At 41.8% G+C, this 25899-nt stretch overlaps 1 protein-coding gene across 1 annotated transcript; it reads right to left on the bottom strand.

Moving 5' to 3' along the window:
- Nucleotides 1-1903: 1903 nt before the first annotated feature.
- On the bottom strand, nucleotides 1904-23450 carry LOC124711753 (cytochrome P450 6j1-like). Its single transcript, XM_047241965.1, has 8 exons — nucleotides 23411-23450; nucleotides 17776-18197; nucleotides 16721-16845; nucleotides 16270-16529; nucleotides 13461-13563; nucleotides 11795-12016; nucleotides 8351-8602; nucleotides 1904-2310 (listed from the first exon to the last, which is right to left on the bottom strand). The coding sequence occupies exons 2-8, from the start codon at nucleotides 18168-18170 to the stop codon at nucleotides 2138-2140; spliced, it is 1530 nt and encodes a 509-aa protein (XP_047097921.1). The 5' UTR covers nucleotides 18171-18197; nucleotides 23411-23450; the 3' UTR covers nucleotides 1904-2137.
- Nucleotides 23451-25899: the final 2449 nt, after the last annotated feature.

Genomic DNA, 25899 nt, shown 5'->3' with positions numbered 1-25899 from the left:
CTTTCTGTGTATGTCCACCTTTTTATTTTTATTTTTTCCACGTACATTTATTTATTTATTTTCTTGGGAGAGAAATGGGATTTGTGGTAATCTGTTGAGATAACTGTCTGTTATGTGATGAATCAGAGAGTTGTATTCACTTTGTCGTTTGGTAGTATCTTTCTTTCTGCCATTGTTTTGTACATGTGGTAATGTTCTTGTAAGGTTTGAATGTGTGTTTCATTATATACTCTGTTTTGACGTCTTTTTCTCTTCTAGTAGATTTGTGATTTTTTTCTCTTAAATGTTATGCAGAAGTTAAGTAGCTTGTCCAATATTTCCATCCTCTGGTATGTTCTTTATGCCAGGTGTCGAATGTTCTGCTGGCTTTTCCAGCGTATCTTCCATCACATGTGTAACATTGTTGGTGGTATATTTCTGCTTTCTAGTAAGTGCCTACGCGTTTTGTTATATTTTGGATGTACTTTTGGAATGAACTGTCTGTTTTGAACGCTACGTTTACACCCCGTCTTGAGAAAATGTTTCTTATTTTATGTGTGAGTTTGTGCTTGTAGGTCATTGTGTACGGTATTGATTCTTCTTTCGTGTTTTCAAGTATTCTTTGCGCTTTTGTTGTTCTGCTAGTGTGTGTGCTTGTTTGCGTGGTGCTTTATTGTGATGTTCTTTTAGGCTGATTGTGTGTCACGTTTATTAACTGTGTCTGTCGTACAATGTTTTTGTTTAACTAGGTACTAGATTACTATTGTGACCATTGTTTGTCGCTATTTGAGCGATTTTGTTTAGTCTGATACCTGTTTGCTGTATTTGATTTCAATTTCTTAGTGTTATTTTGTGAAATGAACTCTCGTGTTTTGTCAATGTATTGTTGTTTGTCCATCAGGGCAACTGTATCTTCTTTTGAGATTGTTTTCGAGTTTATTGAGTGTTACGGATTCCGTGTTTTCTCGTTTTTTAATTCTCCTATTTGATGCCTGTTATAATTTTATGTACTTATTTTTTATTAGTTCTCTTGTTATCCCAATGTTTACACTGCTATTTTCAAATTTCTCCTCATATTTTAGAATAGCTTTTGACTGTTTTCTTCGTATTCTTCATTTACTTTTGCATTCGCATTACACTTCAATTATTTTCCTAATAGCTCTTTTAGTTCATTGTTTAGTGGTGTGGTTGTGAGGTTCATCAGTCTTGAGTAAACTGGTGTGTGTGTGCTTAGGTTGTTCATGGTTCACGTTTGTATATTAACTTTGTTGTATCCTGAACTGTTTTATGCCTTTCTTATATTTTTCCTTAATTTATTTCATGATGCTGTCTGTGTAACTTTCAATCTTTCTGACCAGTTAACGTTTTGTATTACACGGTTTTATGGATTTTGAGATGTAATCTTCTGAATCTGTAATTATCGATTTGGTTGTTACAGGTTTTACCCATATTTAGATGTAATGTAAGAAGTGTTTACCTTAGACATTTATTTATTAATAAGAACAATGTTAATTTTTTTACTGGAGTGCTTGCTATTCGACATGTGTTGCAAAGAACAGATACTTGTCCCAAATAAATACCACAAAGTCAGATAACTTAAGTTGGCGACAAAAAAACTATTTTCTTATCTGGACTCTCAATCGGTATATATTTCTACTTCGTGGTAAGTGATATACTAGTGATTTTGAAGACTGCAGACACTTTGTCAGAGAACAAGGCATATGCGGCTATATTTCACTTAATAGTTCAGAAACTGTGTACAATATGTTTATTGTGTATCAGAAAATAACTCGTTAGATTGCTTCAGTTCCGTTCCAGTGCAGGTCTAATGCAGGGCAACGACTAGCATATTAGATGAAAAACGAAAATGAACAAAACGGGATACAACTGAGGATCGAATTAAAGGGTGTAACCCATGTGGAGCTACGAATTTAACAGAAGCTTTTATTACAAAACATCGAAGAAATACACACGACTGCAAACAACACAACACTTGGATCCGAATTACAGACACAAATAAACGCTTCAGATATAATTAGACGCAGTTATACTATTTGCTTCAACTGAGGAATACTTTGATCACTGTGCCTAACTGATGAAAGCATTGAGATTTAAAGTAAATGATGTGGCAGCCAGAATCCTTGCACGCCGCTGGCCGTTATGAAGACGTGGTCTTCTTGAAGAGTAGAGACACGTTTACTGCTGGAGTTCCAACAAACCTGGATGGATGGTAACTCAAACTGGTAGGCGTCGAAGGCGCTGGGTGCACTTCGAAGTTGTTGAGAATGTGCACGAGAGCCACTTTCACTTGCATGTACGCGAGTCTCATACCTGGAAAGGCAAAACAACGAGATAATTGACAGTATTTTAACAGCACAGTATGTATTACTAACACACAGTATGCATTACTAACACACAGTATGTACACTCCTGGAAATTGAAATAGGAACACCGTGAATTCATTGTCCCAGGAAGGGGAAACTTTATTGACACATTCCTGGGGTCAGATACATCACATGATCACACTGACAGAACCACAGGCACATAGACACAGGCAACAGAGCATGCACAATGTCGGCACTAGTACAGTGTATATCCACCTTTCGCAGCAATGCAGGCTGCTATTCTCCCATGGAGACGATCGTAGAGATGCTGGATGTAGTCCTGTGGAACGGCTTGACATGCCATTTCCACCTGGCGCCTCAGTTGGACCAGCGTTCGTGCTGGACGTGCAGACCGCGTGAGACGACGCTTCATTCAGTCCCAAACATGCTCAATGGGGGACAGATCCGGAGATCTTGCTGGCCAGGGTAGTTGACTTACACCTTCTAGAGCACGTTGGGTGGCACGGGATACATGCGGACGTGCATTGTCCTGTTGGAACAGCAAGTTCCCTTGCCGGTCTAGGAATGGTAGAACGATGGGTTCGATGACGGTTTGGATGTACCGTGCACTATTCAGTGTCCCCTCGACGATCACCAGTGGTGTACGGCCAGTGTAGGAGATCGCTCCCCACACCATGATGCCGGGTGTTGGCCCTGTGTGCCTCGGTCGTATGCAGTCCTGATTGTGGCGCTCACCTGCACGGCGCCAAACACGCATACGACCATCATTGGCACCAAGGCAGAAGCGACTCTCATCGCTGAAGACGACAGGTCTCCATTCGTCCCTCCATTCACGCCTGTCGCGACACCACTGGAGGCGGGCTGCACGATGTTGGGGCGTGAGCGGAAGACGGCCTAACAGTGTGCGGGACCGTAGCCCAGCTTCATGGAGACGGTTGCGAATGGTCCTCTCCGATACCCCAGGAGCAACAGTGTCCCTAATTTGCTAGGAAGTGGCGGTGCGGTCCCCTACGGCACTGCGTAGGATCCTACGGTCTTGGCGTGCATCCGTGCGTCGCTGCGGTCCGGTCCCAGGTCGACGGGCACGTGCACCTTCCGCCGACCACTGGCGACAACATCGATGTACTGTGGAGACCTCACGCCCCACGTGTTGAGCAATTCGGCGGTACGTCCACCCGGCCTCCCGCATGCCCACTATACGCCCTCTCTCAAAGTCCGTCAACTGCACATACGGTTCACGTCCACGCTGTCGCGGCATGCTACCAGTGTTAAAGACTGTGATGGAGCTCCGTATGCCATGGCAAACTGGCTGACACTGACGGCGGCGGTGCACAAATGCTGCGCAGCTAGCGCCATTCGACGGCCAACACCGCGGTTCCTGGTGTGTCCGCTGTGCCGTGCGTGTGATCATTGCTTGTACAGCCCTCTCGCAGTGTCCGGAGCTAGTATGGTGGGTCTGACACACCGGTGTCAATGTGTTCTTTTTTCCATTTCCAGGAGTGTATTACTAACGCTACATACTATTACAATGGTTTGCCTGGTCATAATATTACTCTCTGGATATGAGTTCACTAAATAATATTCCTATGGTGCTTGTTCTATGTTCGTCTTACTCGGTTGAAATATATACGCACTGGACTCGAAACAAATGGGACTGATCGTCAGATGTAGCGTTCCAGACAAACAGACGGATAGCCACGGCATTTTATTAAACATCACTACAATTCAGAGTGAAGCAAAGAAGTGGGGTATTAGAGAATCTGCAGACGAGAGCTATGCATCCTCTCGTTTTTTGTCCATTCTGACTTTATAACTTTGATGGAACTTACATTGTAGCGTCGAAATTAACAGTGACTTTTTCCGACTCGATTGTTTCATGACTCCTGTTTTCTATAGAGCACTGCAGCTCGCGTTCATAAGAACCAGGACTCTAAACCAATGACTGAAGCGGTCGTTTGGCTTCCTTTGAAGCAAACTAAATCTCTTGAAACATCTGTTGTCAACGACACTAATATAGTTTTCATTCTTTGTTTCTCCTCACTGAGAAGCGAGTACTTTTTAATAACTCTGTTCGTTGAGCTAAACCGTGTTTAAATAGCACAGTGCCCTCGTTTCACAACATCTACGATGTTATTGAGAAATAGATTATTTACATTTTAGAAAGCTAAGTTACTCGTTTAACGAGATCTGACTGAATGACTGTATTCAAGAGTCCGTTGCAGACAGAACTCAACACGTCGCTCTTAACCGAACAAAATCGACAGATGTAAAGGTAATTTACGGTGGACTCCAAGGAAGTAGATAAAGCTCATTACCGTTTAGGACATAAATAAATAATCTAGTAGAAAGCGTCGGATACGGTTGTCTATATGAAAGTAACAACGCAAGAAGTTAGTATCGATTCGCAGAATTACCCACAGAGAATTAATGTGTGGTGCAGGCTCTGGCAGTTGAGCAAAAACGTAAATAAATGTAACGTATCGCGCATACAATGGAAAAGAAAGCCAATACTGTGCAACTACACAACTACACTGTTGACGGAAAACTGGTGGAAACAGTATCTACCGCAAAATATCTATGTGTAATTATCCATAGAGACTGGAATGACATAAAATAAATAGTAAGAAAAGCAGTTGCCAGACTGAGATACGTCGGTTTACTATAAATATTTCAGGAGATCACTTTCAGGGAAGAGTCGGACAATAAAGGTAAAATTTAGAAATTTGAAGTTCCTATGGGGCCAAACTGATGTGGTCATCGTTCCCTAGGCTTATACGTTATTTAATCTTACTTAAACTTACGCTAAGGACAACACACACATCCATGCCCGGGGGAGGACTCGAACCTCCGACGGGGGCAGCCGCGAGAAACCGTGATAAGGTGCCTGAGACCTCGTGGCTATCCCGCGCGGCGACAGTGTAGTACATCGTCCCACATGAATCTTGTGCAATGACCACGACGAGGAAATTCGAGAAATTAGAGCGAATACAGGGATATAGCGACAGTCATTCTTGCCACTAGCGATTCGCGAGTGAAACAGAATAGGGTGTGTTAATTGCACCAGAAGTAATCTCCGCCACACACCATTAGGTGTATTTTGAAATATGACGTAGATGTAGAGCTCGATATCACGTGGTCATACCAGATTACTGGCCAACGGAGATGATATTAAATGTAGGTCTTCAGAAATATTAGCCAATTTTATAAGAGTTATTAAAGAACGTCGGCTGCGAGGCTGTTAGGAAACGCAAGAAGAGCTGGTGTGGGTCGGTTATTGGAGCAGGGATAGAAAGTTGACCCTACAGTTAAAAAAAAAGTGCAACACATTGCGTATCCATAGGCGAAGAGACCCAGCCCCGTTCGAGTACAGTATTTACGAAAACTCAATGGAAACAGCAACAATCTTAAAATTCCTACAAGTAAGTATCTTGGGCGTTCTAATGGAGAATGACTACATCGAACTAGTTGTAGGAAAAGAAAACGCCAGGCTCAAACTGACTGAAACAGCGAAATATAATTCTTTCACGACAGAAGTGACTTGGAAAGCAGCTGCTCGACTGGTTCTGGAGAACTGCTCATAAGTCTGGGATGCTGCTCACTTTGTGGATACGAATGAAAGAGAGGATATCAACCTCATGGAATCTCCAAGTACGAGAGAGAGCGCTATGGAGATGCTCGGTGTAATGCAGTGGCAGACACTACAAGAGAGGCGTTCTGTATCACGCAGGCGCTTGCTGTTGCAGTTACGAGAGCGTAAGTTCCAGAAGAGTCGTGCTATGTTATTATTTTCTCCCAGACACGTGAAACGATCGCTATGAGAAGATCAAATCAAAGAAATTAGGGATCGTACGAGCGTTTATCAGCAGTCGTTCTACTTTCCTTTCGCGAATGGTAGCAGGGGAAAGGGTAATTATAGCGCTACCAGAGGTACTCTCCACTGTACACTGTAAGACGGCTAGTGGAGTACAAATATATATGCAGAGTCCGTATGCAAAGCAAATTACCTCACAGTTAAACTGAGACGTTAAGTCACACGCAAAAGATTGTTCTTATCCAAGATGTGATCGAAGGCATCCGGATTACTATTATTGGACATTAATATGGGATGTATCTAATATTCACCTTTATGATGGTTTTAACTCCGTTTGGGGGGATTTTAATGAAGTTTTTCTGAATGTCTGTGGGGAAATGGATGCCCATTGTTCCTCAAAAGCCGACGCCAGAGGAGGCAGTGATGTTGGGTGGTGCGATCTGGAGCGAAATCAACGTTCTGACTCATCACGAATGTGTTCGATTGGGCTTAGGTATGGAAACGAACACGTAAAGCCATTCCACTGACGTAGTTGTCCGCAAACTAGTGACTCACAGAAGCTGTTCTCTGATAGGGTGCAATGGCATACTGACAGTTCTGATTTCTAACCATTCCTCGTCTGCAAGCAGTATGCAATGCTGCGAAATCATATCCTTCCGCATTTAGCGTTTTCTTAAGCGCAATAAGGGGACCACACGACAACAACGAAAAACACTCTCATACTGTAGTAACACCATGTCCTTAGAACTTCACTGTCGACACTGTACATTACAGCAGCTAACATTCTCGAGGTGTTCGCCCTACCGAAACTGTGCCGAAGGGTACATCGTGATTAGACGCTGTATATCACTCGTTTCCCAGACATCTATTGTCTAACTGCGTCGGTCTTTACACGAACTCAAGCGTCGCTTCAGTGCTGAAACTTACGGCTTATGAGGAGCTTCTTGAACATCCTATTAGATTATTTTAAATTCCATACTCGTACTGTGCTCTTAATACCTTCCGCTGATTTCTTTCGTTTTGTACAACCACCCTCTACAGTGCTTATCCTTCAGTAAATGTGGTCCGCCTGGACTTGGTTTAGCTTTCATTGCTCCTTCGCGTTTCCGTTCCACAGTCGACAAGAGCAGCTTTGAGGAGATGAAATGTCTCTGGTGGATTTCTTTCTCAGGTGACATCCGTTGACTAGTCGACCTCAAAATCCATTCATCTCTATTAACCGACGCGTTCTGCTGTTACTAATCCTGCACTGACAATACTCCCCGCCTCCTCTGATGGTGGTGGGCCCACTTCACATGGCATCTATTGATCAACTCCTTAATACGTGGCGGTCTGCAGAATCTTTGATCAGGTACTGTATTCTTTTTGATCCTCCCCATATGAGGAGAGACTGTTTGACACGCAATGCTCGATAAGCTGTTCGGCTTCTAATTGTTTAGTATATCTTACCATTATTTCCTGTCTATAGCACCCATGTCACTGGTTGCAACAATCGCAATAGCGTCGTCATGAGACTCCGCTTCGATTTGGCAAACAGTGGTTACCAGTTCATATTTATGCTTAGATCGACGGTAATCATCTTGTAAGACCTGTACCTCTGGCAGTATAACTGCGTACATCCGCTTCATAGCAGGTTCTGAAAACGTCTGTTACCAGTGTGAACGAATTCCAGCACTGCTTAGAGTTGCTCATGGAACACCGCATCATAACCGACGTGCGTAGAACTGGACCTATGGACCTATGGCCAGAGATTTCCAGTGATTTATGATTATCGCTTTGTTCCTTCTAGGACATGTCAGGAATGTTGAGTGTGTAATACAAGGTGACTCCCGCAATTACTGATCCATTGCCCCACACTGAGCAACGCTAGACGCAGTTTAGCAGCTACTACTGCTAAGACCAAATACCTGTTGTAAATTTATGAGGAGATGCCTGTAAAGATACGTAGATTGAGTATTGTTATTGGTATTCACTATGACAATTGCATGCTTTTCATACGCCTGCCACGTAGAATGCGCGTCAGAAAGACTATTTGCTTTAAAAACAAATCATTCTGTTCCCTATTGTTTTTCCAACGCCAAAAGTTTATTCTGAGGTGCTAAGTACCCGGTATAAAATGTTAGTATGATTGTGTGTCGTATATTCGACACCACACTCGCGTGTTGGTCGACAAAGACGCAGTTGGAAGCGGAAACACCAGTGTCCGGGTGCTCACCGAGGCACGTCCTGGGGCCCTCGCCGAACGGCATGAACGTGTGGCTCGGTCTGTCCCTGGAGTTCTCCTCTTTGAAGCGGTCCGGCCAGAACCTGAGCGGCTCCCTCCAGTACTTGGGGTCGGTGTGGAGACCGGCCACCGACACGAAGACTGCTGTGCCCTTGGGCAGCACTATGTCCGTCCCTTCTATCCTGTAGTCGCGAGACGCCTCGCGGTTCAGGAAATTCACTGTGGGGTACTTCCGCTGCGTCTCTGAAAACAAGAAAAATCACTATTAGTCGGGCCGCCGTCTTCAGCGTATACTGGGTGCAAGATGCTTAACAAATGACGATCCACCCCCACCTCCCCCTCCCCATATCTTTCCCTAATTTGCAATCGTATTTTAATATTTTCAGTTTCTCCTTTCGAGGAACACGGCGGCGAGTTCTAGTAGACGTGCCGCCCCCCAAACTCACCAGATCTGAACCTGATCCAACACGTCTCGGGTGTGGTTGAATGTGGCGTCAGAAGCCATCACCGCCCCCCCCCCTCCTCCCCCCTATAATTTGCTGGAATTAGTTGACTTGTGTCTTCAGATGTGGTGCCAGTTCCCTGCATCTACCCACCAAGCCCTCACTGCATCCATGCTAAATGGCGTCGCTGCTGTTATCCGAAACACAGGTCGACACGCGGCTATTCGGTGGGTGGTCATAATGTTCTGTCTGATCACTGTACGAGTACATCGATAATACAGGGTGTCCACAATGAGACTCCAACATTTCAATATCCTATATCTTTCTCGTTTCAGATGGTGGACCTTTGAATCCTGAAGGGGCAGACAGAGCAGCTCAACAAGTTGGTGGTGTGCAAATTTGATACGCCAAGTGGCCGTATTGGAGCTGCAATCAATTGTTTTAGCAAAATGGAGGATATGAAGGAGCGTGCACAAGTGCTCTGTTGGTATGCAGAGACAAAATCGGCGACCCACGTGCAAAGTCGAGTTCACAACAAGACTATAAAGAAGTCGTATGATCAGTTTTTGACTGCTGGGAATGTTGCGAAAGGGCATGGTGGTCGTAACCCTGGGATCAGGCATCATGTGGAACAAGTGCAGCGATCATTCGAACAAAGTCCACAGAAGTCAGTGCGACAGGCAGCACGAGAACTTCGTAAAAAATGTTCAACAGTGCACAAAGTGCTTCATCAGTAATTACGTTTGTACGCATATAAAGTGCAGGTTGTGCAAGATCAAGCCTGATGATCGACAAAATCGAGAATAATTTGCATGTGTCATGTCAGATCGCATTGCCGCGGACGAGACATTTTTATCACGCGTGATGTTTACTGAAGAGGCAGCCTATCACGTGTCAGGGGCTGTCAATCGTCACAATGTGCGCATCTGGGGGTCCGAAAACCCACATGCACCTAGGGAACACATGCGCAACAGTAAGAAAGTTAATGTGTGGTGTCGTTTGATGTTAAATCCATTCTTGGGCCGTTTCCCTTTCAGGATCCGACTGTGGATGGAACCATCCACCTGGACATCTTGGAACAATTTGCCGTGCCACAGATAACAGACCCGCAGCCAAATGTGATGTTTCAACAGGACGGTGCACCAGCCCATTGTAACCTTGACGTTCGAAAAATTTTAAATGACACGTTCCCGCAGCGATGAATTGGCCGTGGAGGTCCAATTCCTTGTCCGCCACGTTCGCCCGACATAACCCTTTTCGATTTTTTCTTGTGGGGTTATGTGAAAGACCGGGTATACTCTATACCAGTAAAGGACGTGCAAGACTTGAAACAGCGCATAAGAATTGTCATCAACTCTGCCACAGAACAGATGCTCCGCAACACATGGCACGACATCGATTATAGACTTGATATACTTTGCGCTACCCGTGGCGCCCATGTTCAAGTGTACTGAACCGTCCACCTGCGTATGAAAACTTGGTGAGCTGCTGTATGATTTCCCTGTATTTGTTCGTCAATAAATTGTGTTTCCTCTCAGATTTTATGAGTTCAAATGTTGGAGTCTCGTTGTGGACACCCTGTATTACGATTTAGCGTTTTTGCTTCACACTCATTACATATTACGTATTCAGGCTGAAGTGCTTCTCGTGGATTTCTTGCGTACATTGTAAATAGTTTCCTCTTTTTACCTGAGCCTGCAAGATCTTTATAAGCCACATGACTTCATTGCACAACTTTATTGCTCTCACTTAACTCTTTTCACATTTTGTTAATTTCTTAGTTCTAGTAACGAGTGTGTATCTGTGAAATCACAGACGCTGCTCACTGCAGCTGCAAGCATACAGGGCATACAGAAGCATGACGTACCAGAAGTGACCTAGGGCTACTGCCTCTGCTCTTAGGCCATCCGCATGTGTCAATACCCATGGACGTGGCATTCTTACGCTCTGCAGGATCCGATGTCAAGTTTCATATATAATATCATATACACAGATCTTTCAAATAGAAAACTACAAGTTGTTGGATCCATTATCGAATATGTGCCATTTTAAAATCTTTTAAGAAAAAATCCCATAGCAGAGAGCAAATATTTTTAAATACTCGTAACATGTTTTATATGATGATTAAGTGGATGACACATATATTTACTAGGTAGAATCAACGACTCGCACATCGAGTGTAGATAATGTGATTCTACTTGACTATATTTCACAAAAATTATTTGTAAACATTTCCTGCTCCTGTAATGTATTTTTGGTTAATAGGTACAATACATTCTGAAGAAAACAGTTCAGAACTGTCGAAACCATGGTCAAGGTTCAATAAAACCATATTCTGCAATTGGTTGACAGATATTTCCTATCTATCTTTTATACGTCTGCAACATAGCTCGTAATTAATTAAACAAACACATGAAGTATTGCTCTGCTTAATGTAATGGAACGTGCTACCAAAAACAATAGTATTAAATAATAATGAGTTGTCGTCGTGTCGTATGATTTTTCCCACATTCGTGATAAAGTTATTATAGTATAGCCAAATGGAACAGCTCAAACAACTCCCTAGATAACGTAATCATCTTGGCTTTTGATACCGAACTGCTGCAGTGCGGATGCACCAAAAGTGACGTAGCCATGTGTGGTTAGTTCCATAGCAACCTCACTGGGTTTCAAAATTATTGACGCAAGAAAGTTTACTTCCTGAGATACTTTGACTGCTGTGAACAAATTGAGCTGGACGCAAAAGTTTTGCATACTTGAAAATAATTGCACAAAAGAGATTAGCGTCTAGATACGCTGAAGTCTAAACCAAGAAGAGTCGAAGTATAATTTTTTTGTGTGGTCTTCTCCTCAGACACACACTATAAACTTAGAATGTCTTATCTTTAATGCTTTTTTATATTATGATTCATGTTTGGCGCATGCAGCAAAATTAGTGGGAACATGTTTCAATAAGGTGACTACAGTGTACCCGTTGCTAGGTAGCACTCACCGCTGACGACGTTGGTGAGGTCCGTCATCTCGTTGATCGCCTCGTACGTGATGTGGCCGCCGTGTTTGCTCAGCACGTGGCGCACGTGCTGGCGCACCTCCTCCTGCAGACTCTGGTTCCACGCCAGCTCGAACAGGGCGAAGGCCAGCGTCGAAGACGAGTTGTCGAAGCCAGCAGCCAAGAACGACATCAGCTGGCCTGCGATGATCTCGTTCGTCAGCTCTGCAGCAATACACGCCATCACAGTCTAGGATAACAACTCTCCACTCATTAGTAGGCAGAACTATGTTACAGATAAATATTATAACTTTTTTTTAATGTTCGGACTAGGAAATTAGTGGCTGCTTGCTAGGAATTATCGCCGTGAATACTTTATTTTCCACGACAGCAGAAGCACATCAGATCATTCTGTAACGAAAAGCGGAGTTCTTGGCGCTGTGTATTCGGCCCTAAATTTCTTCGTGTATTCTTTTCATCAGTTGTTAAAGCTACTTTCGGCGAAATAAAACTTGGCATTCATTTACATACCACAGCTGACGGGTAACTTTGGATCTCGCTACTCAGGTCCATGCACTATCTTGAGAACTTCAAGTAACCTATTATCCGCTGGAGATGCAATGCAGTATTCGTACACACACTCAAGACGACTTTCAAAGGGTTAGGATAAATCGTCTGCTACATTCAAATTCATCTCTACAGCTCTGAAAGTGAAAATGGTTGTTATGGCTCAAGACAAACGGATATGGCTGCCGTAAGATTAGATGCCTCCTTGCGGAATGCAGGCGACGTGCTCTTCTACCTCAGCTCACTAGTGTCAGAAGATCTTTTCCTCGACGACGAAGTAAACGCGAGAATTGGCAAAGCGGCGAATACTTGGCAAGCTCGTCACAGGAGTACGGACGAACTCTCGCATTGGACTCAGCAGTGATCAAAGAAACTGCCTGAGTAATGAAACTTCCTGTCAGATTAAAACTGTGTGCCGGACAGAGACTCGAACTCGGGACCTTTGCCTTTCGCGGGCAAGTGCTCTACCAAAGGTAGGAGACGAGGTACTGGCAGAAATAAGGCTGTGAGGACGGGGCGTGAGTCGCGCTTGTGTAATACAGTTGGTAGAGCACTTGCCCGCGAAAGGCCAAGGTATCGAGTTCGAGTCTCGGTCCGGCACACAGTTTTAATCTGCCAGGAAGTTTCATATCAACGCACACTCCGCTGCAGAGTGAAAATCTTATTCTGGATGCCTGTGTAATGTTACTAGAATCTTCCCTTATGGAGTGTAAGTCATTGCTGATGATGTTTCTCGTGTCATTGCAGATCTCTTACAAAGGTCCATCATCAAGTTGTTCTGAAGAATCATTCTTAGATATTGGACTCCGTAAATTTTCCAATGTAACTTGAGATTATTTGCGTTTAAAAGTGACTTAATCTTACTGATTTTATGGCACAATGAAACATCCCAGGAAATCTAAAGAAGACCGAAACATAAAAACTTATACATTTTTGCACTCTGTATACTGGCTTTGGAAAATTGTACTTATCTCTCTTTACATTTGAAATTCATATTTTTAATTGTGTTATCAATCTAACGTAAGTAAAGGTAGCTATAATTATCGCCTCGGTAAAATCTAACTGCGATCATGAAACTTAGGGAAACAGATGCTGTACTCACTGAGTTGTTCGTTATCACCCTCTCCCTGCTCGTCCTTGATCTTCGTGAGCATGTCAATTACGTCGTTCCGCACAATGCCCGTTTCCTTCCGATGCTCTATCAGCTGTGGACAAAAGATACATGTTAACAGGGCTTATTTTCCAGGACCTCAGGAGAAATGATCCATAAAACGACTACGTCTTTCTGAGTAAATTATTGAACTAATTTAAATTCATTTATCGTGAAACGAAAACCAATGTGATATACAGCTGAGACTTGTACCTACGCCATGACAAAAGTAATGAATTGTGCCACTTTTTCTTAACTTTGAGAGCCCATAAAATTAGTTCTTATCACGAAGACCGGTAAGACAATAACGTTTTTTAACAGATGACAAAATAGGTGTTGCTTTAGGAATTGTATAAATCTCAAATCAACTTACGCTAATGTATTTTTTTTAGAATGTATATGTTGGTGAAAATATGTAACAAATTTGTTGTAGTTTGCCTTCGTATCCCTCGTGTTCTGCATAAATATCTTTACATAATCAGACTTTGTTTGACTTCTGAATGATCTTCACGGATGCATACTTCCAGAATGTCTTCAAGATCTTCTTTTTGCTCACATCAGTCGAATGAGGAAGATACTGTTATATCTCACGTAGCACGTAAGTTTCATTAAATCTGTTACTATTGACTCCTACTCAACATTTAGAGAAATCATTTGATCAGAATTTTTCTGCAGGGAAAAAATCTGGCATGCCATTATTGGTACATTTAGGTGGGGAGTGTACAAGATACTTCTTCCCGGAAGCAGCCCTTTTCCATCCATCCTTTCCGGGTGATATCACTTCATTCCCCATGGTGTACAGGACAATCAATAAGATCGCTTTATCACTCGTATGCTTGGAAAGAGCGTGTAGATACAGGCTTTTAGGCAAGTACTACTGCAACCCCTAGACAACATACATGAATCCTCCGTGTCTCATTTCATGTAAAAGCCAAAAGAAGCTTTCGAAGTAATGAATTACAGAATGGTAATATTCAACGGATGAATGAATGTCACTGTCGAAAAGACGCAACACACAGAGACCTAGCTTGGGATGTTCCTCAAATGATAGTAGTCCCACTGCCACATACATTATGTTACGTCCACATTTTACCGCTGAATTTAATAACCTTACGAAAACAAATCTCGAATTTTAACTATAAAAAAGTACCAGAATTCGTATTTATCTTTCCTACATAAAGTCCAGAGGCTGGTGTACCAAATTCTAGGTTCCCAGAATGAGATTTTCACTCTGCAGCGGAGTGTGCGCTGCTATGAAACTTCCTGGCAGGTTAAAACTGTGTGCCGGACCGAGACTCGAACTCGGGACCTTTGCCTTTCGCTGGCAAGTGCTCTACCAACTTTTTTTTTCTTTTTTTTTTAAATCTCATTTTGTTCGTTTACGTTCGTTGTATCTGCTCGGGGCGGACGTCGAAAGACACCCATGTCAGTTTGTCGTTGTTCCATTAACTCATTTTTTTTTTTATTACAGAGGGCAGCTAACCCTCTGACCGAACGCGCTGCTACCCAAGCACGACTCACGCCCCGTCCTCACAGCTTCTCTTCTGCCAGTACCTCGTCTCCTACCTTCCAAACTTAACAGAAGCTCTCCTGCGAACTTAGCAGAACTAGCACTCCTGAAAGAAAGGATATTGCAGAAATATGCTAGGTTCGCAGGAGAGCTTCTGCAAAGTTTGGAAGGTAGGAGACGAGGTACTGGCAGGAGTGAAGTTGTGAGGACGGGCCGTGAGTCGTGCTTGGGTAGAGCACTTGCCTGCGAAAGGCAAAGGTCCCGAGTTCGAGTCTTGGTCCGGCACACAGTTTTAATCTGCCAGGAAGTTTCATATTCTAGGTTTATAATTTTTCCTCTCATATATTACTTCAAATATAAGACATATAAATAAATTGCAACTTCACCACTGACTGTTTTGATCCCCATTTACTGAGCTACATACAGTGCGCAGCCTTCCTCTCAGATTAATAGGTGGTTATAAATAAAATCTTGTCCCTCAGCACCGAGTAGACAGTCGACTATAAAATACCTTTCGTCACCAGATCTAAGGACCAACTCATTTCTTCCATGCAACATCAAAATGCTTTATCCCGTGTACTTTTAACCGCAGCCTAGCCTGTATTTCTCATTCTCTTCCGGTACATCATTGATTATGATCTTTTACATCAAAACTTTTACGCTAGCTTTATTCTGCTTTCTCCTTAACTACTTCAGTTTTTTCTTCCATTTTGTCTTTAGTTTTTGTTGTATTATTTGTCCTGCAAGGAATGTAATAAAAATCAATATTTAACCTCATACATTAACTGTCATGTAATAATATGTATGGGGTATAAAACATCGATTTCAATCAACTTCGAAAGACTCTAGATAAACCCTCCTGAACCTCTGTAAGTGCCGCGCAGAGTGGCCGCATGGCTTAGGGCGCCATGTCACGGACTGCGTGGCCCCACCCGCTGGAGGCTCGAGTTCTCCGTCGAGCACGGGTTTGTGTGTTGTTCTTAGTGTAGGTTAATTTAATTTAGTTTAAGTAGTGTGTAACGCCGAGGACCGATGACCTAAGCATTTGGGTCCCTTAGAAATTCACACACATTTGAACATTTTTCTCTGTAAGTCTGCTAGAAACTACGGATTAAAATATTAAGTGGCTTGTTCGACAAAATCGTAGTGCTGTATGCTTGAATCAGATCATAAAGAACCTGCAAAACAAACAAATGCTGCTGTCCTTTTGTCTGATTAGTATTTAAATGAATCTGAATGGTTCATGCGTACCTTAACTGTGTTTTGTACAAAGAAGTCCTCTACTTTCTTGCTGCCGAGTCGGATGCGGAGTGTGGACAGGATCTGTGGAGCGAAGAACGCCAGCGTGGTGATGATCCTTCCAACGACGGTATCTCTCAAGATTCGCCGCACGTGCTCTCGCAGAGGAGACTTTGGGTTTTCGAGAGAGTTAGCGTTTACACCCATGAAGATGGAGCAAACCGAGTCCGTCGTATAACGGCCCATGACGTCCTTCAGTTCCACTTCAGTTCCTGAAGTACAAATACAACAAACATTTTACAATTTTATCATTAAAACTGAGAATAAAACAATAAGTCTACGGAAAAATTCTAAGCACAGTGTCACTTCGTTAAATTAGTGAAGTGAACACTGGCCAAAAATGTTTTTTGTCTTTCTTTTAGAAATAACTTAATTAGTTCGTTTGAACACAAAAAGACCAAACCTTTTGACGCTGCAGACTCAAGGTGATGGGCCAGTTTCTGTCCAGTTTCGTTCACAAGGTGGAACATGAGCTTCATCTTGCCGGAAGTGAATGCTGGGGATAGTACAGTACGTAGTTTCCTCCATCTGAAACAAAACAACAAAAACATATCTTTTATTCTCTCATTTACTGACTTATTGTCTCTCAGTTAGAAAATATTTAACCTCGTCTTACAAACACAAACCCCTTTTTCTGAGTATTGCTCGACAAAGCGGCCTTTAGATTTGTACTTATTAATAAAATTTTAGAGAACTGTGTATTAATTATAAGTTTTCACAGGTGTATTTGAACATGTGTTGAACAGGTATTGCTGATGGTACTTCACCTGTTGGTATATACAGACACTGTAGGACTTTATAGATACTTGTAGTTACCCAATATGAAACACAGCAGCTCAAAATTCAGCACAATTACTGACAACTTTTAGCATTCTATTTCGTTTCACGGGACATAAACGCCTGAATAGAAAGGATGGAATAGAAAAAACTTTTAAAATATCTAGGAACGTATCAAAAATGTAATAGCGGTATATTACAAGAGGGTGATGAAACCAGAAGGCATTTATGCAGGTGAAATATATATTATATACACAAGCTAAAATATTAGAGAGAAAAGCACAAGGAGGAAGCGAAGGGATCTGAAAGTTAAGAAGACGTATACAAAAAAAAAGGAAAAAAATGGAACCAGTAAGTAAAAAACAACTGATATATTTTGGTTTACCATATAGAATGAATCTCTGCCTAAAGGAGCATTAACATGTATCATAAGAGTAAAAGAACCCACAGACAGAGATATGTTGAGACGGATTATGTCAAATTTACAGGCATTATAAGGCAGATGCAGTAAGAGAACATGATTGGAGAGATGTGAAGAAAGGAAAAATTAACTGAATTTGTGATGTGGTCTCTATCTGGTGAAAACAAAGAATAAAAATGAAGATATAAAGGAGCATAGCCTTCTTTACTCTGGAATAATACACGGTGTCCATACCCCTGCCTGTTCCGCGAGATACTCACCCAGCGCCATGTTGGCCAAAAAGAGATGAGGCAATGACCGGGTCAGTCGCTGGGTCGATCTTAGCGTTGGTTGCGTAGAACGTGGAGAAGTCGGTGCTCATGATGCGTCCTATGAGAGCGGGGTCCTTCACTAAGAGGATGGGCTTGTCGAAGGCGAACATGCCCATGAAGGGAGCGTCTCCAGCCTTGCGGTAGCATTCAAAGGCTGGTTCCCCCATGTGCCTCTGGCCGATCACAACGCTGCCCATGTTGCCAACGTAAGGTATGGGCTTCATGTAGGGGATTCCCAGCTTCTTCCAGTAGTCGAAGTTGCGCGTCGCGTACCAGTAAAGCAGTGGTACCAACAGCAATGGCAGCGCAGCGTCCAAAATCCAACTGCCCGTCACCAGCGTCATGGCGTGGATGTTTTGTGATTTCAGCACCTGGCAGCAATCATATAACATTAGCATTAAACAGCAGCTGTCGTAGACCTGAGAAAAGTATTGTGTAGTGTTAGAAATCTTGACGTGATTTTAGAGTAGATCACTATATTGAAATTATCTGCATCTAAATATACATGACTACCCTGCAAATCACTCTTAAGTGTTTGGAAAAATGCTGATAGGACCTTTTCCAGATTACTCCACAACCATTCCACTCTCCAAAAGCTCATAGAAAAAATAAAAACTTAAATCTTCTTGTGCGACATGTGATTTCTCGTGTTTAATTACTAACGTCATTTCTCCTTGTGAAGGTGGAAGTCAACAAAATATTTTCACGTTTTTAGGGGAAAGTCGGCGACTGGAATTTTGGAAAGGATATAGCCGCAAAGAGAAACTCCTTTGTTTTAATGACTGTTAGCCAAGCGCGCATTTCTATGACAGTCTCTTCTAGTTCGCGCTAATACGAAACGAGAAACCTGTCCTTTAACTCTTCCTTAGTCCTCCGACATTCCTAACTGGGGAGGAACCTATAACATGCAAATCTACTTTGGAATAGGACGGACAGACTAGTGTGGGCAATAGAGATGTTGCCTCTTCTAACAAGGGAACCTCCCCATCGGACCCCCCTCAGATTAAGTTATAACTTGGCACAGTGGATAGGCCTTGATAAACAGAACACAGATCAATTGAGAAAACAGGAAGAAGTTGTGTAGAACTGTGAAAAAATAAGCAAAATATACAAACTGGTCATCAGTCTTGGCCACATAGGCATCATGAAGGAGAACGTGAGCACAGGAGCGCCGTGGTCCCGTGGTAAAGTGAGCAGCTGCAGAAGGAAAGGTCCTTGGTTCAAGTCTTCCCACGAGTGAAAATTTTACTTTTTTTATTTTTGCATAGTTATTATCTGTCCGTTCGTTCATTGACGTCTCTGTTCACTGTAACAAGTTTAGTGTCTGTGTTTTGCGACCGCATAGCAAAACCGTGCGATTAGTAGACGAAAGGACGTGCCTCTCCAATCGGAACCGAAAGCATTTGATCGCAAGGTCATAGGTCAACCGATTCCTCCACAGGAAAACACATCTGATATATTCTATACGACACTGGTGACGGCATGTGCGTCATGTGACAGGAATATGTTGTCGACCCACCTAACTTGTACACTTGGCGAATGGGTAAAAAAGATTCTTCTACCTTGCCCGATTTAGGTTTTTTTGTGGATGTGATAATCACTCCCAAAAAGTGATGAAAACATAAGAGTTTTACAATATACATAAATGACTTAGTTGACAACATCGGTAGCTCCGTGAGGCTATTTGCAGATGACACGGTTGTCTACAAGAAAGTAGCAATATCAGAAGACTCGTACGTACTCCAGGAGGACCTGCAGAGGATTAATGCATGGTGCGACAGCTGGCAGCTTTCCCTAAACGTAGTTAAATGTAATATAATGCGCATACATAGGGGCAGAAATCCATTCCAGTACGATTATGCCATAGGTGGTAAATCATTGGAAGCGGTAACGACCGTAAAATACTTAGGAGTTACTATCCGGAGCGATCTGAAGTGGAATGATAACATAAAACAAATAGTGGGAAAAGGAGGCGCCAGGTTGAGATTCATAGGAAGAATTCTAAGAAAATGTGACTCATCGACGAAAGAAGTAGCTTACAAAACGCTTGTTCGTCCGATTCTTGAGTATTCCTCATCAGTATGGGACCCTTACCAGGTTGGATTAATAGAAGAGATATACATGATCCAGCGAAAAGCAGCGCGATTCGTCATGGGGACATTTAGTCAGCGCGAGAGCGTTACGGAGATGCTGAACAAGCTCCAGTGGCGGACACTTCAAGAAAGGCGTTACGCAATACGGAGAGGTTTATTATCGAAATTACGAGAGAGCACATTCCGGGAAGAGATGGGCAACATATTACTACCGCCCACATATATCTCGCGTAATGATCACAACGAAAAGATCCGAGAAATTAGAGCAAATACGGAGACTTACAAGCAGTCGTTCTTCCCACGCACAATTCGTGAATGGAACAGGGAAGGGGGGATCAGATAGTGGTACAATAAGTACCCTCCGCCACACACCGTAAGGTGGCTCGCGGAGTATAGATGTAGATGTAGATGTAGATAAACTGAAAATAAAAAAATTAAAGATTTCACTCGATGGAAGATTTGAACCAAGGACCTTTCGCTCCGCAGCTGCTCACGTTACCACGAGACCACGGCGCTGTTGCGGTTCCAGCGTCCTTAATGTTGCTTATCTTGCCATGAACTACTCAGTTTGTATATTTTGCTTATTTTTTCACAGTTCCACACAACTTCTTCCTGTTTTCTCAGTTGATCAGTGTTCAGTTTTTCAAGCCCTATCCACTGTGCCAACTTATAACTAAATCTGAGGGGGGTTCGATGGGGAGGTTCCCTTATAAGTGTTCTGGCAATAAAATGCAGCATTTTGTTTGCTTTCCAAAAACATTTTTTGCATGGCCATTTCAACTGAAGTTGTTCGCTAGGCAATTAATTAAAGCCTGAAATTGGTGTGATTTACCATATAACCGAAATCGAAAGGGTTCCTTGAAGCACTCGCCGGGTGGATCGTGCGCCTTTCATTGTTTCCAATCGATTGCTGCGATTCGCACCGTACAGATTGTCTTGTGTAAATCATTTTGCAATTCCATTTGCTCTGCTAATGCCTTTACTAAACGTAAACGACGACTCATCTGCGAAAAAGCGAAAGAAGATTCTCAGATATTTTCCTGAATCTTTTGCACAGATTCGGAACAATTTCCTGTCGATGAGATCAATTACTTCGCTTGAATAAGAACAAGAATGATATTTTCTTAATCCTTGCTGCGTTTGTCTCAATAGAGTGTTTTCTACGAGGTATTTCGTTTTAGAGAACACAGTAAATCTTGCAGTATCCTACTGCAAACCGATATGATTGGTATGAACCTAAAATTCTTCTTTTCTGTTGGTGTGATCTATGAGAGTTACCGTTTTTTAGATACGAATTATTCCTTGTGCGAGCGCTAGTAATAGAGTTAAAAATGCAGCTATTTCATCAGTATACTCCAAAATGTAGCTAACTGATATACCGTGTCCGGCCAGAAACTTGCCTTTACTAACTAAAATTGCTTTGCTACTTATGTATTACTCATGATGACAGCTGTTCCTGATTCGAGTTTTGGAATATTTACTGCACCTTCTTTGGAGAAAGAATTTCGGAAAACACTGTTTAGTAAGTTCAGTGCCATTGCTATCACGCTGGTGTACTTTACATACAGCCATAATCTCATTGGATGTTCTACCTGATTTCGATAAATATTCGTTGTAGTTGCTGCTGAAGCATCTCGCATTGATTTTCTCACTAAAGTTTGAGCTTATGCAAAACATCGGTAAGTATAGAGATATTGGTCCGTTTAAATCTCGCACCTTTTGAGTTGGTTCTGCAACAGTGTCCTCGCCTTTAATGTACTATAGAGAGTCAGATCCGTTCGTTATTAATTTACTTGAAATTACATCTGGTCTACGGTTACATAGTTGGTTTAGAAGGGTTGGTGATTGTTTCTTATGAACGCATCAAGTACATTTTTTATCAGAATTTTTAAATAGGCATTACTTCTTGTTTACTTTTTGTGGATTTTCATGGTACAGTATTCAGTAATCTGTTTTCAGTTTCGCTGCAATATGCTTATGGCCACTACGCTCAAAACGTTCAAATGTGTGTGAAATCTTGTGGGACTTAACTGCTAAGGTCATCAGTCCCTAAACTTACACACTACTTAACCTGAATTATCCTAAGGACAAACACACACACCCATGCCCGAGGGAGGACTTGAACCTCCGCCGGGACCAGCCGCACAGTTCATGACTGCAGCGCCTAAGACCGCTCGGCTAATCCCGCACGGCAATACCTACGCTCGTCAGGATTATTAGAGGTTAAGAAATCTAGTATGTTATTGCTAATTCAGTGAACTCCTGAACTATTTCGTCAACATAATTTTTGGAGGAAACATTCAGTATAATTTCGGACGCCCTCACAAATTTACTCGAATTTATTTAATACATCTAGGGTAGATAGAAGTCGCCATGAACTACATATAACATGTGAGTCGGTACTTAGTCGAAATAAAGCTCATATTGTGCTTGAGCCTCCCCGAAGCTATAACATGTGAGTCTGGGATCGGTAAAACGAACGGACCGTCAATGTGGTCTACCTTTAAAATTTGTGTCTTATCGACAGATATATAGTTTGGGGCACAATAATGGGAATGGAGTGACAGTCACACACAGAAATTATATTTGCATATTAATACTTGTCATGTAATGTATGAATGAAAGGTATTTATCTCAGTTCCACTTACGATTTTTTTAGATTGCGTGATCGTATGAGTGAAGCGTTAGTGAAAACTGTAGAATATATAGCTAGAACTTAACGAAAAAAATGGTTCAAATGGCTCTGAGCACAACGCGACTTAACTTCTGAGGTCATCAGTCGCGTAGAACTTCCCTATTTCTAAAATAGCTCTGAGCACTATGGGACTTAACATCTGAGGTCATGAGTTCCCTAGAACGTAGAACTAATTAAACCTAACTAACCTAAGGACATCACACACATCCATGCCCGAGGCAGGATTCGAACCTGCGACAGTAGCGGTCATTCGGTTCCAGACTGCAACGCCTAGAACTTAACGAATTGGCCCCCTAGGGCAGTGGTTGACAATTTTATTATAAATGTAAAGTTATGTGCTTGATGAGACTTCGTAGTGACCTTTGATTACATCGTAATAAGCCATAACCGGAGCCAGTCACATCACAGTGGAAAGACGTTGGGATATAAAGGAGGAAACGTAGTAAACAGTCTGTGCGAGTGACCACAGGTTTATGGGAGATTACATCATAAGTGGTACAGAAGAGCAGCTAATACACACGAAAAGAAAAATCTGAAAACCGAAGCTGAAAATTCTGAGGTATGTTGTCTAAAATGTTTGAAGTATAGAGGCAAAAAAAATCACGAACTGTATTGACTTGCTAAATGCGGTTTGTACGTTACATTCACTTACGGTGCACTTAATAAACAACACGACAGTATACGAAGGAGTCCTTTTCATTAACTTTGAGGAGAGGATATTTTCAACATAGGAAAATACAATGTAAAACACAATGACAGAGCAATGAAAGGCACTGCCAGTCCTTAGCGGACTTACCTACTCGAACAGCTCTGGTGAGTAATCCTCACTACACTGAGTTATCTTAGATCGCTGGCCTTTATGTACCATTCTGCAGCAGCTGATACCCCCCACTCCTCGTCGACAACTTTGCATAGCACTGCCATAGTGACGAAGCGCGTTTGATAATCCGCAGCCGACCGCAGACGTTGTGGAGGTCACGGCCCCAGACGAGTTCTTACGACAGCCGCAACGGCCTAATTTCACGTAAGGAGTGTGTACACAGTAGCAAATGTGTGTTTAGCGTACTTACTGCTTAACCTATCTTATGCCTATATAGACATAAGTATCACAAGCACGACTTACATGGTCTCACTTTTCAGATTTTCAACTAGGATAGCAATGTCATCAACGGATCTTCACATTTATATCCTCTCTCCAAGAATTTTACTTCGATTAATTCGACTCCCGAATCCTCCATTTTTCTCATTGCTTCTTCGCTAAACAGACTGAATCGTAAGGGCAACTGCAAGACTGCATCCCTGATCACACACTCTTCTTAATATGAGCACAGCGCTCTTGGTCTTCCATTCTTAATCTCCAGTTATGGTTCTTATAAATATTGTCTTTCGTATGCCTTAATTACGTTTTTCTCAGAATTTCAAACAGCTTGTACCATTTCACTGTAACACCATAGCTCTAATGCTCTACTGATTTATTTTGTTTTTGTTTCATTAATTTTACATTGTTAAGCTTCTGTAAATATTGTTTGTTTGAACGATAACACAAAATTGTATACTTCTTTCTTTGTACAAACTTTGATGTCATGGTTTGGTTCTATGCAAAGTAGTGTATCTGTCATTTAAATTCTTTGTCCCATTTAGAGGGAAAAAAACTTACTATATATAATTGTAATTTCTGCGTGAATAATTTTTTGTAGAAATGTCAATATGTGCAAATGTTCTGTTTTATTTAATGTATTTGGTTGCTGTTATGTAAACTGCTGATCCTCACTTAGGGTTCTTAGTTAGTTTGTATGTAAAAGGTGTAATAGTTCCCCTCAGGAACGGAACTGTGTAGCGTGCGCAAATTGTGGTTGGCGTAGGTAGAAAAGGTGGAACAAGAGTCAGTAGGGGACGAGCCACCAGTCGGGGACGAGATACGAGTCGGGGACGAGCTACCAAACTGTGCACTGCCTTGTAAAAGATGCATATTGTGCTGGTTCCGAGAGAGGCTTTTTGTACTACTTTCCAATGCCTCGGATGGATGGATAAACAGCTGGAACTATTCTGGAATTTGTATCAATTATCGCCACCAAGAAATGACAGAATCCAGCAATTCTACCTGCAATTCCACCTAACAACATGCAGTTGCCACCACATTGCGCAAACATTACATCGGAATACTACAACGATGTACAGTGAAGGATCAGCTTAATGGATGTGTTAGTGTGCTCAAATATAAGGTAATTTATATCTGAATTTATATACCTACCCTGATTTTTCTCCTCATCATAACACCTCTCAGTTTCCTCTCCGTTTGAGCTAAAGTGATATCCGAGTGTCCTTACTAAAAGAACATTAAAGCCCAGTATTGTGCTCATTAATGCCTCTTCAACATAGTAAAAAGAAAGTTAAAGTTAATGTTGCAAGAGAGTGAGTTAAAGTAAATGTTGTTTGCTGAAAATATTCCTATTAAAAGTGCTTATTAAAGTGCTGTTGTCAACTTCAAAATTAAAAGTTCTTAAGACTGAGGCTTATAAAGTAAATGATCACATTGTTGTCTGTAGTAAATTCTAAAAGGTGAGTCAGTGTCTTGCAATTTTGTCAACATTGTGTTTCGCTGTAGTAAAAGTGGGAAATTGCAATAGTAGAAAATTATATGTTCCTGATTGCTAAGTGTTTGTCTCTCTTGTGTGTTGGAAGTGCATATTAATAGTATAACAAGATACACAGTCTGTCTATTGTGCTAATGCTAGGTAACAAGTAACGGAAAGATCTCTATTTATGAAAACCATAATCTATTTATTAGAAAGACAGTGATAAGTAACCTGTCAGTGAATTTCAACTAACTTTCATTTTAAATAGTAAAGTATTTATCTGAGAGAGACTTAACCTATATCCAATTAGTTATTCTGCAATGAATAGTAATGATAACATTATAAAGACCATTCAGTGTGTGTAATCCCTGAAAGTAATAGTGTGTTTCGGTATCTGTTATAATTTTGCAAATAATTTGTGCTGCTCTAACTGTCAGTTTCAATCTTACCGTAAACATATGTATGTGTCAGAGTTCACTGCACTCGCGTGTGACAAAGTATAAGTTGTGTTTATCCATTAAAGTTATTAATAACTATTTTCTTGAACGAGAATGTTAATCATTCTCTCACCTAGTTAGGCTGGCGACCGTTTTCTTTATCCGTTAAACAGTGCAGATAGGCAAAATTTTGTTTATTACTGTTCAAATATTTACGTAATTCTGATCTTCTTTTTCGATAAGCCACCTCCGTTAGGTGCAACACGGTCAAC

The sequence above is a fragment of the Schistocerca piceifrons genome, chromosome 8 (genome assembly GCF_021461385.2).
Source record: "Schistocerca piceifrons isolate TAMUIC-IGC-003096 chromosome 8, iqSchPice1.1, whole genome shotgun sequence".
NCBI lineage: Eukaryota > Metazoa > Arthropoda > Insecta > Orthoptera > Acrididae > Schistocerca > Schistocerca piceifrons.
This window is presented reverse-complemented; position numbering and strand designations above follow the sequence as displayed.

What these genes read in the sequence shown, in the direction of transcription:
- LOC124711753 (XM_047241965.1), bottom strand. Translation starts at nt 18,170, where the DNA reads ATGACGCTGGTGACGGGCAGTTGGATTTTGGACGCTGCGCTGCCATTG. An exon ending in TGAGTCTGCAGCGTCAAAAG is followed by an intron (nt 16,530 to 16,720) that starts GTTTGGTCTTTT and finishes TTTGTACTTCAG; the next exon opens with GAACTGAAGTGGAACTGAAG. An exon ending in GGGCCCCAGGACGTGCCTCG is followed by an intron (nt 2,311 to 8,350) that starts GTGAGCACCCGG and finishes TTGCCTTTCCAG; the next exon opens with GTATGAGACTCGCGTACATG.